Consider the following 15,713-nt stretch of genomic DNA (forward strand, 5'->3'; position numbering starts at 1 on the left):
ATGTCAGGTGAATGTATTTTTAAAACGGTATATTTATTTATCTAGTGATCTCACTGTATTTATGAGTACTGTATATTAATGAACGATTAAAGATGTATCTTTAGGGTTATTTGTGATGACTAAGGTTCAGTAAATTGTTCTCACTGTTATGTTTATTTTCCTTAGAAATATAAATGTTGCCATACATTATACATCATAATTTCTTCACTTATTTAGTTTGAGCCCTGATTCTTATATCCTCAGATTCTTTAATTTTTATCAAGTTAAAAAAATATTTCTAAAAATGAAGAAACACACAATTGGTATTTACTGAATCTTTAAAAAGTTCATTTGAATTTAAACATGATTTAAGTCCAAATTTAAATTTGAATTTGAAACCCTAAAAAATGGAACACCCTGAGAACACCAACCATACAATTTTTAAAAAAAAGACGGAAAACTTCTCCGTGCACCTTCTGAAATTAGTAGGTGCATGAAGTGAATGAACTTTATATGTAACATGTTAAGCCTCAAAAGGCCTTTAACTTCAATACCAGTGCTTGCTATGGAGATGCTGATTCAGGTGCTTTTGTCATAAAGGAGGATAATATTTTTTGTCTTTTTCCAAGAGGCAAAAAATTTGCTCATGTCAACCAGCAGGTGGCAAAATAGTCTCTATCATGTCTTGACTGGTTGATTGAAATCATCACGCTGTCATACTGTGTAGAAGCTTTAACAATTTGGGCAGATAGCTCTGGTCTTGTTATTTGCAGACAGACCTGGTTTTTGATTTGATATTTCTAAGGTTCCTGTATCTATGCAAATAATAATAAAGTTCAGTAGAATTTAGTTTTGTTTCTCACAGAATTGAAAAAAAAATGCATCTTTACATTCCAGATACAATGTTAAAAAGAGGTTGTGAGGGGAGTTGCATTCTTCAGAAACAATGAAAAAAAATTATCTGTCTACAGACAATGGAACAAATACCACCGTTACCACAGAGTACGATTATTCTTTGTATGATGAGATCAAGGACAACACCTTCGCCCCTTGTGACTCCAATGATGTGAACGGCTTTGGCAAGGTGTTTCTGCCCACTCTCTATAGCCTAGTTTTCATCCTTGGCTTCTTAGGTATGTATCTATGAGCTCATGTCTGTGTGTGTGTGTGTGTGTATGTGTGTGTGTGTGTGTGTGTGTGTGTGTGTGTGTGTGTGTGTGTGTGTGAGAGAGAGAGAGAGAGAGAGAGAGAGAGAGAGAGAGAGAGAGAGAGAGAGAGAGAGAGAGAGAGAGAGAAAAACATTGCATTATTTTGTTGTTGTTTTGTTTTTGTTTTTTTTGGGGGGGGGTCTACAGGTAATAGCCTTGTGGTATGTGTCCTGGTGAAGCACCGGAGCCAGATCAACTTAACAGACATCTGCCTCCTCAACCTGGCCCTCTCTGACCTCCTGTTTGTCATCACACTGCCTCTGTACTCCCACTACTCTGTGGTCAGTGAATGGATATTTGGCGATTTTATGTGTCGTTTTACTGCTGTCTCCCATAACACTGGTTTCTTCAGCGGCATCTTCTTTATAGTAGTTATGACACTAGACCGCTATGTGGTCATCATGCACGCTCACACTATGACACGATATCGCACTTTGAAGGCAGGTGTTGTTCTCACCATACTGATCTGGATGCTAAGCCTGAGCGTCTCTTTACCAGCTTTTGTCTTCACAAAAGTGTCAAATGAGTCATCCGCACTGGGTTGTCACCAAATCCAAGACAGTGACACCTGGAGGCTTTATAACCTTGTATCGATAAATATATTGGGTCTTGTGATTCCCTTGTTGGTTATGATAGTTTGCTACTCCAGAATTATCCCCACACTGGTGCAGATAAAAAGTGCGAGGAAGCACCGCGTTGTTAAGCTGATCATTTCCATTGTGGTTGTTTTTTTCCTATTCTGGGCCCCCTATAATATTGGCCTTTTCTTATGGTTTCTGAAATCTAATGGTAAACTGGAAGGTGATGAATGTAATTTGGAAGCAACTTTAAGGCTGACTGTAACAGTGACTGAAGCCTTTGCTTATACTCACTGCTGCTTGAACCCCATCATTTATGCCTTAGTGGGAGAAAGGTTTATGAAACGTGCCGTGCAGCTGCTGAGAAACTGGGTGCCTGGGATTCGGCATCCATCCACAAGAGATTCATCAGACAGCTCTTACAGGAAAAGCTCACTTCTGTCGAGATCTTCTGATGTCACTTCAGTTTTCATGAAGTAGATGGCTGATGAATCACCCACACTTTTGACACGTTTTTTTTTTTTTTACATGTTTTGTTTTTTTCTGGGTGGCTATGTAAGTGCTGCTGGTCAGCTTATCAATGAAAAAAAGGTTTTGGTTTTACCATTTGTAGCTTCCATCATAAGAGTTGTTCATCTGCGAAGTCTCTTTTTTAAAGTCCCCTACAGTCGGAAACTACTGTAGTCAGTCCTCTTCTCAGACTGTGATTGCAGGAATTTAAGAGAATGAACGCTTAGTGGTGTGAATAACACACTCATAAACAAAGTCACCCAAACATGCAAACGTTTAGCTTTCATGTTTGAAAAAACAGTAAACAAACCAAACAGCTTATTTAATTACCAGTTTGAATATGCGCTGGAATAATTTGTTTTCATAATAAGTACTGGATAATCTATATCAGCATCATCTCGTCATATGTTCTCAGGTATTTTGTATTTAATTCTGTGCTAAACATTTTTCTGCTGACATTGAAAGAAGTTTCACCTTCACTTCGAGTTGTACCTCCGGATTGAAACTGTGATTTTTTTTTTTTTTACTCATAACTTTTTAAAAAAAATCGACTGCAATGTTTTTTACCCCATGTAACCACAATGTTTGCATGTTTGTACTGATGTTTGACAAATTGGCTTATTTTCATTTTTTCATGTGCCTGCAAGTCTTTGGAAAACTATTTTTGCATTGGGAAAAGATGCAAAATACTCTCTTAAAATACAAGACATTTTATTTTTTGCTTTTATATATTAATAGAAAGAAAATTTATCCTCAGCATATATTTTGTCATGGTTTTTTTATAGCTCCACTTTGTTGCTTACATATGCGTGAGCCTACATATATGTGCACCTTTATAATAAATCTGAATAAATCCAGATTGATCTATGTAATGTTTTCTAATATGGTTTGACTGCAAGGAGAAATCCTAGCAGGTTAACATTACACCAATGTCCAAGAGGTCCAACCATTATGTATTATTGTACTGTTTTAGGGCACAACATCACATCCAAACTAAAAATCTTAAACACTATAGATTCAGGGCGGCACGGTGGCGCAGTGGTTAGCGCTGTTGCCTCACGACACGGCGGACCCGGGTTCGAGTCCCGCTCTGTGTGGAGATCGCTCTCCCCATGTCTGCGTGGGTTCTCTCCGGGTTCTCCGGCTTCCTCCCACATCCAAAAGCATGCGCTTCAGGTTGATTGGCCGGTCCCATGTTGCCCGTAGGAGTGAGAGTGTGTGTGCGTGGTTGTACGTCTTTGTGTGTGGCTCCGCAGTGCACTGGCGTCGTGCCCGGAGTGTCCCCTGCCTCACGTCCTACGCCACTGGGATAGGCTCCAGCTCCCCGTGACCTGCTGCAGCGGATGTAGTGGTGGTAAAATGAAAATGACTGACTATCGATTCAACTAGTCCTTCAATCCATTCCTTTGCCATCACATATTTCACACTCACAGTTTAGACGTACTGTACCTATGCTGTGAGTCTTTGGACCATGGGAGGAAGTTAATTTTAAGTAATTCTAATATCAGTTCATGGAATTGACATTGAAAAAAGTCTGAATAGTGAGGACCTCATTTTCCATGAGTTTAAGTGAGACAGAATAAAGAGAGTCAAGTGTTCCTTGTTTAAGTACATCCCCCACTCCTTTTTGTCACGTTAACACAAAAGGGAACATTTCTCAGAAAACTGCACCAGCACCTCTATGCAGGCGACAACAGAATGCAGAGGAAACAGCAAAACCCCAGTGTTCACTTTACCAGAAATGAACTCCACACGAGGATTTGACACGAAAAATGGGCCGTGCAGGGTGACAGGATGACACATTAACCTGATGCCCTACACAAGAACACACACCTTCAGGAGCACAGATTTTGGCAGACAGTGTGGTAAGCCATGAATATTTCAGTTCTAAAATGTTTATCCACTGTTTGCTGAACCCTCTTTATGCCTCTGACATCTACGACACCTGTTTAGCATAAGATTGTGTGTCAGCCACAGGAAGTTGGGGTCGACATGAGTGTCAACAGAGGGAGATGCTCATAGCGAGATTTCAAAAAAAAAGTTTGAGATGTGGTTTAAAGAAGCAATATATGGGTTTGATTGCAGGCTTAAGAAGTGAAAGTTTGTGACATACATACTTCTCACATTCCTAGGTTGAAAGCCAAAACTTACCAGCAACAGATAATCTACCAGACATTATGGTTATCATGGATTCTCTCACATTTGACTAAAACAAGCAGCAGTTTGTTATTAGCTACTTTCAGATGTGACTCATATTAAAAAAAAAACACAAATGGAAAATTAAGCATAAAGGGCAGGAAAGTCCAGCGTTGTTTTGAATCACCCATATATGAAAATGATTTAAATCGTTTATTCTTTTGAGGTAGTTTGTCTTCAAAGTGTCCCGTGTGGAACATATGGAGTTCCCCTATCATGTTGATTTGAACTGTTGGGCTTACTATAATATATTTTTATAAATGTAGAATAGCATCTCATATTATTGGGCTGAGGCAAGGATCCTGGTGTGGATGAAGTAAGTATCACTTGTCTTTTATTTTTATTGATCTAGCTACACATTAAAATGAGAAAACATCTGAAAATAATTACGGAGTCAGGGACAAATTTTTTTTTTTTGGTGAAAAAAGAATTTTTGGTAGGAAAAAAAGCTCTACATTTAAAGGTGTGTTACAAACTGCGTGGTTCATTTGACATGCATTTGAATTCCAACAGCTCTAATGGTAACTTATAAAAGTCCAGTCGTGTTTTTAGACCCACATTCTGTTCATGTGTTTATTTATCATGTGTCTGTCTAATGATGTAGAATAAAATAAACTGTTTACCCAAAGCGATCCTTACTGTTTCTCTTTACACAGCGATATGAACGGATCCGAGACAGAGCCTGTCATGGACTTGTACGATTACGATTACAATTCCACCTGTGAAGAGTCCAGTCTGATAGACATCTCCTACAGACCCACGGTTTTCCTTGTAATTTGCTTCATGCTGTTTTGTTTCAGCCTTTTAGGTAAGTTCAATAAGGCTGCAATCTGGAAGAGTACAAGATATACAGAATAAACAAACTATTTATGTAAAGTTTAGATATGCATCATAATTTTGTTCTACATTTGCATTAGTGGATATAATAAGAAACCTAAAGTGACAAAAAAGCACTGAATTCACAGGAAACACCACTGTTCTATGGGTTCTTCTCCGGCACATGAAGCTGAAGTCTATGACAGATATGTGCCTCCTCAACTTGGCCCTGTCTGACTTGATGCTGGCTGGATCACTGCCCTTCTGGGCCTACAATTTCCCGAACTTGGCTTTATGTAAACTGATAAGAGGAGTCTATCAGGTGAGGCTTTACCAGGTTGGACGGACGCAATTGATTCGCTGTGGCAAAGGAAAAGAAGAAGTTACGACTGCAAGCAATAATAATAACATAATAAATATTATGATATTTAAAACTTGTAGTTAATTGTATTTTTAAGAAAAGTCTAATGTGTTATGTGCATTTCTAGGCAAATCAAAAATAATGGCATAAATACAGCATAATAAGTTGTTGATGTCCACTTTAATATAACAGTAGAAGTATTATTTTAATGTTAGATAGTGTGCCAATGACCAAGACGATGGCAGATGTTTTGATATAATGTGAAGCAGCTACTGTGTGAAACGTCACAGAGAACTGTGAAACCTGACAAATGTCACCTTGACACATATGAGTGTGAGATGTTCTCTCCTCTGCTCCTCTGAATAGATGGGTTTCTACAGTGGGACTCTGTTCGTCACCTTAATGAGTGTGGACCGATACCTGGCCATCGTCCATGCTGTTGCAGCCATGCAAGCCCGTACGCTTCGCTATGGAATCACAGCTAGCATCACTATCTGGATTATATCTGTCATTGTGGCAACCCCACATATTATATTTGCTTCCTTGGAGATTGACCTGGATGATAACAGCTCCCAGTGTCAGCCACTGTATCCAGAGGAAACGCAACAGATTTGGAAGATGCTGCAAAACTTCAGTGAGAACACAGTGGGACTTTTTGTGTGCCTCCCTATCATGATTTTCTGCTATTTGAAAATCCTCATTGTGCTGTCCAAGACGAGGAACTCCAAAAAAGACAGAGCTGTAAAGCTGATATTCAGCATAGTGTTTGTTTTTGTGATTTGCTGGGTTCCCTACAATATCACAGTTTTCTTTCAGACATTACAGCTGTTAGGTGTCCTGAACACGTGCAAAGCTTCAAACAACATCAACTCCACCATGCGTTTTGCTGAGATAATAGCCCTGTTTCACTGCTGCATAAACCCAGTCATCTATGCATTTGTAGGAGAGAAGTTCAGGAAATCTCTGAGAAATGTGATAGCTAGATGTCTCTGCTGGGATCTCAAGAGCAGGTTGACATTCAACCCCAGAGACACCACAGAGAAAGAGACGTCCAACACACCAGTAAAATCAGACTATTAGGGATAATAACTTGGTTCAGTATGGTGTTGGTGTTGCATGTGATCTAATTATGTTATGTTGAAAGACTGTGTGTGTGTGTGTGTGTGTGCGTGTGCGTGCACGCGTGCGTGCATGCGTGCGTGTGTGTCTATGTGCGTCAACATCTTGTCGAAGAATGTAACTCATGATTCTCAGTGAGAACACTGGAATGTTTTTTGTTCAAAAATGTACAGAAATGTATGACATGTTTATTCAAATCAAATATTTTTTATCTTGTCTTATGTGGAATTTTAATTGTGAGTATTGGTATTGCAAAATAAATCCAATCTTAATTCCTGTCTTAATTCTTTCAGAAGAATGGAGGATAAAAAGAATTCAAACCACAGCACTGGGTTGTCAGGTGAAATGTTACCATGTGGCAAGTGATGTCATAGCGTTGTCTTTTTAGTTTTCATCAATTTTTTTTCAAAGCCACAAGCCCACCTAAAACCTGGTAAAGGGGTGGGATTATTTTCATCAAAGTTTATTCACTGATCATTGCTTTTCATTCTTGGCGTAGAGCGCCACATCAAATGGATGTACCGGTACATCTGACAAGTTCTTTAAGCTATCCATGTCTAACTCTTGGAATTCAAAACAACACTATTGTGGGTGAATTTTTTTCCAGCTCTGGCAAGTAATTCCAACATTTATATTCCAACATTTATATGTATCATAGTCTTCTTGTATGCATGTGATTACTGTGATCTCCAGGCAGCTGAACTCATAAATTTGCAAAAATTGACTGCAACAAATACTGACATTGTTAACATTCCTCTACTCTTGAATTCCTAAAATTGAGCAGAAAGTGTGACGTAAAAATGTAGGCAAAGCAATAGCATTAAACTTCTACTACTCATTATATTCTTTATCAGCTCACCAAGGAGACACACATCTTTTAATCATCTGAAGAACATTAACTGAAAAACCTAAAATTTTAATGTGTTGAAACAGTTTTTTGATTGTTTATTTGATTTTTTAAAAATAGTCTTATATCCCAGGAGACATACTGGTTGAGTGCAATAAAATGAACCAAATGAACGGGTTCCTGCCTCTGTGGCTTCTGCAGTAAACATATAAACATACACCTATGTGCTGGGAAAAATAGACCTTAAACCCTCCATCTGCTGCACTCTGTGTGTGTGTGTATGTGTGTGTGTGTGTGTGTGTGTGTGTGTGTGTGTGTGTGTGTGTGTGTGTGTGTGTGTGTGTGTGTGTGTGTGTGTGTGTGTGTGTGTGTGTGTGTGTGTGTGTGTGTGTGTGTGTGTGGGTGTTTATTTGTGGTTTGCTGGGTTTCCTACAATGTCACAGTTTTCTTTCAGACATTGCAACTGTTATTTTGCCTTTTAAATCCCATGCGGTTGTGCTGAGGGAAGACTGTGTCGAAAGACCCACTGACTTCATCAGGTAACAATGGCAACATCACGCATTCTGGGATGAAGACCTTCCACGGTGGATTTCCTTCCATCCAGATAAAATTTTTTATCTGTCGGTAAGTATTCCTGGTACAAGTGGCAATATAGTGAGTTTAATATCATTTGTAGCAGCTTCTTTGCACCAAACCAAATGTAAACCACAATCAGTAAAGAGAAAGTATTGTACAACCATGTTTTCAGTTTAACCTTGAGCCTTGAGCAGGAAAGAGATTAATCCATAAAATGACAAATGACTCGAAATAACCATAACATCCAACCATGTCAAAGTAATTGACATTACTGCCATTAAATAAATGCCCTTACACGACTCTGCCAAAAAGTGGGATCTAACTACTGCGTCCTCTTTTCCAATATAAAGAACTGCCTGAAAATGTTTTCAGATGATACAGCAGAAGATTGAGGAGAAACAAAGAAATTAAAGCTTATAAATGTGAACTTTTTTCCTATTTCTTTCTCATACGTGAACCAAATTATGTTTCTCAAACCTGGCACACAATGGACGCACACAGCAGGATTAAAGTATCATGTAATACTTCTTTAAGTTGCTTGTGATGATTTATAGAGAAAATAATTCCATCATGATTATTTAATGTGGGTTGAAAAACTCTAATTCAGATATTTTCATGATAGTTTTATCCTTGAGATGAGTGGCCGTTTGTCAACCCCTGTACTACAAAGTGAGTCTTTCATTTCCACCTAGTGTTCAGTGAACTAGCCTACACTGTAGAAGAGCGTTTATTGTATCTCGGATGTATTTGTGTGTTTGTCACAATCATTTAATATCGTACATACTGAGGTTTACTTTGTATGAACCAATATTTACAATTTTTGGTTTTCCCAATAAAATTCGGCACATTTCATGTTGTCATAGCTTTCACTTCTCTGCATGCTAGAAGTCTGATACTGTTCAAGTGGAAAGAGCCAACACCACCCACATTTAACAGATAGATCAGAGACACCATGTCATTTCTGAGACTGGAAAAAAATCAGATACACTCTGAAAGGCTCCATGCAAAGTTTTGAGAGAACCTGGTCCCCTTTCTTGACATTTTATATCCCCTGTGTTTATGTGTGTGTGTTTTGTTGTTTTGTTTGTTTATTATAGTTATCATTTTCATAATGTTAGTGCTAATTTAACATAATTATTAAGTTAATTAAGTTAATGGGGTATGTTGGCTTAGGGTGGGTATGAGGGAGGGATTTCTGGGTGGGTTGCATAAACACTAACATTGCATGTGTATCTGTAATGTGATATTACGTTGAAAAGCAATAACAACTATTACAACAAAAACACAGGCTTTTGCTTTTACTCAGAAAACCATAGTGACTCAGTTGAAAACATTTTAAGATAAGTCGTTCACGTATTTGTATACAAATCTAAAATATACAAATGACAGACGAGATATCAGTTAATGGTGTAAACTACATCTCAACGTCATCAAGATTTTCATCTTTTAATTTTCCTAGTTTTGTAATATTATTCTCTACATGAATTCAATGACATGTATATCCAGTGGTTGATTTAAATGTACTTAAGGACGATTATAATGTGAATAATGCAAAAACACAAAGACGTGTAAGTGTAAAAGAATTAGTGAGTTTGCGGAAAGATGTGTGGTCGTTGCAAAGATCTCTTGACTCATGCACAACAGCAGCAAAATTTGCAGAGTACAGATAAGATCAGCAACACTCCCACTCTAGGTTCTTTTTATACAGTACATCAAAGGGTTATCTTCACCAGAGTGAACACATCCCTCTCTAGTTTTTATCCTCAAATCTTGTTTTTAACTGGAGACAGGAATTCCCCTTATTGTGCAGAGCTTTATTTCTCAGTGGGGAACTTTATGCATGATAACCACATGAGGGTGATGTGATGCTTTTCTAACAGCTTTCCAATAATCAAATACTCAATAAAAAATTAGATGATATACAAGTATTAATGTATCACTGCTCTTTTCATTCAATTTGTGCACTGGTCAGTGTTTTGTGGTGCCTTCAAGTCATATAGGAAATTGCAGCACTGCTTTGTCTTCTAATCCTCAAAGGTTATTAGAAATGAAGATAACTATATTCTCACATATGGGTGTGTGCTGGTATACAGTATGTGCATACAAACTCACACCTGTTGTTCTGTCTACGTTTAATGGCAAAATAACAAAGGAAAAATAAAATATTTACAACACTCAGTAACATGTAAACACAATCTCCTGTACAAAAATTTTACATGCAAAAGTAAACATGAGTCATATTAAGACATTCAAATGACAACGCTGCAGTCTTGTTCTATGTGTATTTAAAATATGACATTGTTATGAGGTTTACATCCTGGGTATGGGTAAACTACCCGACCCTCTCTGTACATCTTTACATCATGTATAAACTGGGTTTCCCAAAAGCATTTTATTACTTAGATCCTATGCTTCCATGAGTACGCTTCAAGAGAATTTAATAAACTGATTTGAAACATGAATTTTGGGAAACCCAGGTCCACACTAATAAATAAAAATGAATCCGAATGTGACATAGACTGTACAAACCAACAAGAGCCATTGAACTCAACACAATATTGACTTCTTTAACATTAAATCATGACATATAATCACAACTCTTACAACCTTCAAATAAAGTAAGAAGCAATGCACATTTTCATCTCCACCCACCTCTCAAGTTCAACTCACTCAACTGGCACTTTAAAAAAAGTTTTCAACAGCTTCTTCATCAAAAAGACATCAGCTCATTCGTATGGAAGAAGACACCTCTGTCATGGCAGATACTTACTCATGCTAGGAGGTGGTTATCAAAGGGACAGAAATGAGCTGCTGGAGGTATTAGATTTAAATGTTCTAAAAATACCTAATGCATTCTCCAATAATGTCAATATTAATTAACATTTTAGATGACATTTTTCCTGCCTGGTTAAAATTGTCAGCTAACGCAGACCAGCATCTATCTACAAAAGTCAGTCAAACTCACACAGCAAACCATTTTGTGCAAAAACCAAAACAAAGAAAAAAACAACAAATGTGAAATGTTGACTTTTTCAGAATTAAATCAAGAAACATTTATTTTTCCACAATGAGAATAAATAATGCCAGACTGAACCACTGAAAACACTCTGGGTTCAATGTGGTGTCATAAATTAACATGAGAAACCATAAAAACACACATTTTATCAGGAAAAGAAAAGAAGGTCAACTTTGGTATTGTGACAGAAAATAAAAACAGAACAATGACAACATGAAAGCATAAGTGCCTATATTTTATAGATACACACTTTTATAAGTTAGCTCTGAAAATCCTCCTCTTGTCTGAGAGTTTTCAGAATTTTATACTGAACTTAATACATAAGAGTTAACACAATACAGACATCTATTGCAGTACCAGGTACGTGCATGCCTTTAAAGAATACGGCTACAACACAAGTCTTCATAAATAGTTGCATAAATGTTAAAGCTGCAACATTGCACATGGGGACTGATGCTTTTCTAGTAGCGGTTAGTTCCTTGTGAAATCCAGCCGCTGAGCAGACTCGCTAATACTCAACAAATGAAAGAGCTGTTGTTAATTTTGGGACTAACTCTTCAACATGAGAATGAAAGGCAGGAATAGGTTATTTACATATAAGGCGGATGCAGAATCTCAATAGCTTTGCCAAACAGCTTGAAAGAGTCTTGAAAGGAATATTTTACTGTCATAAACTGAAATGATTTCACCTTTCAAAGTGAGCAGGAGCAATAAGATAAGCAAACTATTGCACTGAATATAGTAACAATGTGTTTCTGGAAAACATGTTTTGGCCTTCAGTGGACCCTGTTGATGGGTACCACTCTCTTCGCACGTCACAGGTTTTTTTTCTAGTTAACTCAGTTTTATTTTTAACAGGTATGAATAAAGACAGTTCTCTGTTTCCTTACTGTACATGTTTTCATTTACAAAACTTAATCTCTCCTTACAAAAACATTTTCTTATGTTCAACCGAAAGCAGCCTGAAATACTCTTAATATACAGTTTTTTTTTAACTTCTCTGTTTAATACTGTTTAATACTTTAATACAAAGCGCAAGACTCGCTCACGCTGGCTTGTTGAGAAAGCTCAGTTTTCTCCCTGCTAAGTCAAGGTTTGAAATCTCAGAAAGATTTCAGCAGTTCACTTTTGTGCAGGCATATTGACAATATGCCAAAAAAAAGGGGTGGGGTGGGGTGGGGGTGAAAGTCAAAGGGTTTATCAGCAGAGGTTGGTCAGTCAGCAGCAGCAGGACTTTTGTGGCTTTGTGAGGGAAAACGTGATCATCATGGAAATGTTGCTGGTGGTTGTCTCAACCAAATAAATTTGGAATTCCTTCTAAAACCGGAACCCTCAGATGATGCTGTTGTTCCCAGGGACCAACTAGATGTGGTTGAGCAGCCGGCTGTGAAGGAAGGCCTTAATGGTGTCGATGGGCCGAACATCATTCTGATGCTTCCGTCGCTCGATGAAGGAAATGAGCCTGGAGGTGTCCAGATGTGAGCTGTGGCGGTTCTGAGATGGTAGCTGTGCAGGCGTCTGTGTGTGATTTAAGGTGGCGAGTCCAGTATTGATTATGCCTCGTGGCTGGAGCCAGGGCTCCTGCAGGCAGGACGCTGCAGTGGGCCGTCGATCTGGCTCAACCTGGAGCAGCAGGCAGACAAAGTCCCTGGCAAGAGAGCTCACACCCTGGAAGTAGTCCTCAGGGAAGCTGAAGTCCAACCGACAGATGTTCAGACACGTCTCCTCCAAACTCTCATCCAGAAAGGGAGAGGCACCGCTCAGCACAACGTAAGTCACCACACCTGTAAATCACCCAGTGAAGAATGACATCAGTCAATTTGTCATCAACAGGACATTCTGTACATAAAGCCTCTTGCACACGTTTTTATGCCGTATACTCTCTCCACACCCACTTGTATTTGAATACAGACCTAAACTCCAAAGGTCAGACGTCAGTGAGGCAGGCTGACCCAAGACCAACTCAGGAGCAGAGAACTCTGGGCTGCCCAGGAGAGGATGGATGTAGGAGGTGGAATTCAGCAGAACAGCATCACCAAAGTCTGTCAGCTTGATGACTGGCTGGGAAGACACATGTTCCACCACAATGTTCTCAGGCTGCAGAAGCAGGAGAAAGGAATGCTATAAAAGTTAGACTCAGAACAATTGGGCTGTTTGATGATCTTAGCTGTCTCTGATGATGTGAACAGTTGTACTAAATTTTGTTATGTGACATATTTATGAAAGCCCAGATCCCAAGGCCCACTACAGAATTCTGAAATGTTTTGTTATGCATAATGAAATCCCCCTGCCCACAAAGATTGCTTTCAATTTGTATTTTTTTTTAAATTCTTTAGCCTGCCGCTTATACCTAAACATGCAGTTACCTTAAGGTCGAGATGTGCGATCCTCCAGCCATGCAGGTAGTGGAGAGCTTCAAGAATATCTCTGAGGTACAGAGCCACCTTTCCCTCTGTCAGGTTTCCCCAGCTCACTATATAGTCCAAGAAACGTCCCTGGTCCGCCCTGAAAAGCAGACAGTATGAACTTTATAGCGCTTATCTTTCATGACAAGAATCATTCTTTCATTTATCTTCCACCACTTCATCCGCTGTGGCGAATCGCGGGGAGCTGGAGGCTATGAGGGCATGAGGCGAGGGAAGCTTTGGGCACGACGCCAGTGCACCGCGGTGACAAGAATCAATTGATTAATTTTATTTTCTTAAAAATTGCAGAGTACCTACATTTCTAGTACAATGACGTAGCTGTTGACGGTCTCATATGTATCCAGCAGCTTGACCAGGTTGGGGTGATCTATGGTCTGGAGGAGTCTGATCTCCTGAAGCGCCTGTTCTCGACGCAGCAGCTTCTTGTTGATGTGTTTTGCCGCAACGGTCCGTTTACTCCCTCTCTGGTCGCACCGCTTAGTCACTGAGAACCGACCCCTGGGCATCAGGAACAGGAGGCAGAGGTTTGTATGAATACTGATTTAATAAAGAGTGGTGTCTGTTCCTGTGGAGGTTTGAGGCATCGGATAGGTCATTTATGTATCACTCTATGCTACCTCACTCTGGACCCAGAAAAGTATTTGAAGTCTTTAGACGATGCTTTACTTGTTTCAAAGAGAGCTGTCCATTCTTTTAAAGTTATTTACCATATCTGTAGGTACAAGTAATAGGTAGATGCTTTATATCTTTTCAGTAATTACCTATCTAATAAGATTTCACTGTTGGTAACTTATATCAATGATGCAGAGAAAAACCTTAACTGAAAGTCAGACATTAAAATTAAAAGGATTAAAATCTAAAAAGCCTTCATTGGTGCATCCTTACCTGCCTAGTTCGGTGATCTCTGTGTAGTAGGACTCAAAGCTGCTCTTCCAAAACACTTCACTGCCACCCTGAGGTGATCCTGAGCACACACATTTAAATCAGATCAAGTTGAGTAGTTTCCCTGAACCATATTCCGGTTTTAAAGTTTATTCAATTAATGTGTGCAGTTGCGGTATTAGCTGACATTCTTAGCGCCACTGTCTACCCAGTATTTTACCCGAGACTCTGAGGCTGGCTGATGAGTTGACAGAACCTGCTACATTTGTGGCAATACAGGTGTAAACCCCGCCGTCTTCTACAGACGCTTCCAGAATACGAAGAGTTGTCTCTTCTGTTTCACTGTAATAAGGATAGATAAAAGAACCCCTCAGATGTGATGCATCATGGTAACCTGATTTTTCTTTCACTGTATTTGCTGGTATTTGATCTCAAATACACAGTAGAATTTAATGTTTCCAACATTTCACTTAATTTTGTCAGAATTGCTGCTGTTACCTGTAAGTGATACTGTAGTGTCCGTTATTGGTCAGAGTGCTGTTGTCGGGTCCCCGCCAGGTAATAGTGGCCCGAGGTCTGCTACAGATTCTGGACCTCAGAATAACACAGTCGCCACTTTCACAAACTACATCGCTTACGGGGATGAGGAACTCTGGAGGAGCTGAGGAAACAGAGGTTCAAGGTCCCACTTTAGCGCAAACCACATTTTGCACTAATCTGGCACTGACAGGAAGCCCGATATTTTAAAAACGTCTAACTCAAGAATTTAAATTTGAGGGGTTAACATTTTTTTAGTTTCCTTATTATTTTTAGATTCATACACGCAAACATGACAAGTACTTACCATCAGGAATGAAGTTGGGATTTAGAAGCTGTAATGAAAATGTTAGGAAAAATTAAATCTTGTTCCTCAAATCAAAATTTGAAATGAGGACCGAGAGCACATAAAGTCTGTTCGGAAGAGCGACCTTCACATGCTCTACCTTGACAGAGACTTTGTTGGCCAGGCTGTCCTGAGATTTGCGGTAACCATTCTCCATCTTCCTGCCCTCTTTGTCTCTTTTCTCAGACTTTCGGCGGATACGGAGTGCTGTGTGCCATGATAATGATTTTCTGAAGAAAACCAGCGCAGAATGGAGAAAATCTCATGTTCTATTCCAGTAAATGACAAACATTAAAACATGCTTGTTTTGGCCTGT

At 39.0% G+C, this 15,713-nt stretch overlaps 3 protein-coding genes and 1 long non-coding RNA gene across 4 annotated transcripts in view; 3 read left to right on the forward strand and 1 right to left on the reverse strand.

Moving 5' to 3' along the window:
* Window positions 1-2,245, forward strand: LOC137601433 (C-C chemokine receptor type 1-like). The gene is made up of 3 exons (XM_068323613.1): window positions 1-7; window positions 951-1,112; window positions 1,335-2,245. The coding sequence occupies exons 1-3, from the start codon at window positions 1-3 to the stop codon at window positions 2,243-2,245; spliced, it is 1,080 nt and encodes a 359-aa protein (XP_068179714.1).
* Window positions 2,246-4,005: 1,760 nt separating this feature from the next.
* si:cabz01093077.1 (CX3C chemokine receptor 1) lies at window positions 4,006-6,728 on the forward strand. Its single transcript, XM_068324664.1, has 4 exons — window positions 4,006-4,140; window positions 5,128-5,279; window positions 5,437-5,609; window positions 6,015-6,728. Exons 2-4 carry the CDS (start codon window positions 5,132-5,134, stop codon window positions 6,726-6,728), a joined length of 1,035 nt encoding a protein of 344 aa, XP_068180765.1. The 5' UTR covers window positions 4,006-4,140; window positions 5,128-5,131.
* Window positions 6,729-10,307: 3,579 nt separating this feature from the next.
* The window catches only part of triob (trio Rho guanine nucleotide exchange factor b), a 109,805-nt gene continuing 104,399 nt past the window's right edge, over window positions 10,308-15,713 (reverse strand). Inside the window, exons 53-61 of the mRNA XM_068324663.1 lie at window positions 15,498-15,627; window positions 15,359-15,386; window positions 15,013-15,175; window positions 14,735-14,856; window positions 14,518-14,596; window positions 13,930-14,130; window positions 13,573-13,711; window positions 13,120-13,303; window positions 10,308-12,990 (exon numbers count right to left, since the gene is read on the reverse strand). Coding sequence (XP_068180764.1) covers window positions 12,569-12,990; window positions 13,120-13,303; window positions 13,573-13,711; window positions 13,930-14,130; window positions 14,518-14,596; window positions 14,735-14,856; window positions 15,013-15,175; window positions 15,359-15,386; window positions 15,498-15,627 — 1,468 coding nt within the window. The 3' untranslated portion in view covers window positions 10,308-12,568. The remainder of the gene's footprint in view (window positions 12,991-13,119; window positions 13,304-13,572; window positions 13,712-13,929; window positions 14,131-14,517; window positions 14,597-14,734; window positions 14,857-15,012; window positions 15,176-15,358; window positions 15,387-15,497; window positions 15,628-15,713) is intronic.
* On the forward strand, window positions 13,591-15,695 carry LOC137602086 (uncharacterized). Its single transcript, XR_011037127.1, has 3 exons — window positions 13,591-13,875; window positions 13,977-14,156; window positions 15,584-15,695. It is a non-coding gene; the product is annotated as an uncharacterized lncRNA (long non-coding RNA).

Source organism: Antennarius striatus, chromosome 9, assembly GCF_040054535.1.
Source record: "Antennarius striatus isolate MH-2024 chromosome 9, ASM4005453v1, whole genome shotgun sequence".
NCBI classification, from domain to species: Eukaryota; Metazoa; Chordata; class Actinopteri; order Lophiiformes; family Antennariidae; genus Antennarius; species Antennarius striatus.

What these genes read in the sequence shown, in the direction of transcription:
- LOC137601433 (XM_068323613.1), top strand. An exon ending in TTTCATCCTTGGCTTCTTAG is followed by an intron (nt 1,113 to 1,334) that starts GTATGTATCTAT and finishes GGGGGTCTACAG; the next exon opens with GTAATAGCCTTGTGGTATGT.
- si:cabz01093077.1 (XM_068324664.1), top strand. Translation starts at nt 5,132, where the DNA reads ATGAACGGATCCGAGACAGAGCCTGTCATGGACTTGTACGATTACGAT. An exon ending in GTTTTGTTTCAGCCTTTTAG is followed by an intron (nt 5,280 to 5,436) that starts GTAAGTTCAATA and finishes CTGAATTCACAG; the next exon opens with GAAACACCACTGTTCTATGG. An exon ending in TGATAAGAGGAGTCTATCAG is followed by an intron (nt 5,610 to 6,014) that starts GTGAGGCTTTAC and finishes TCCTCTGAATAG; the next exon opens with ATGGGTTTCTACAGTGGGAC.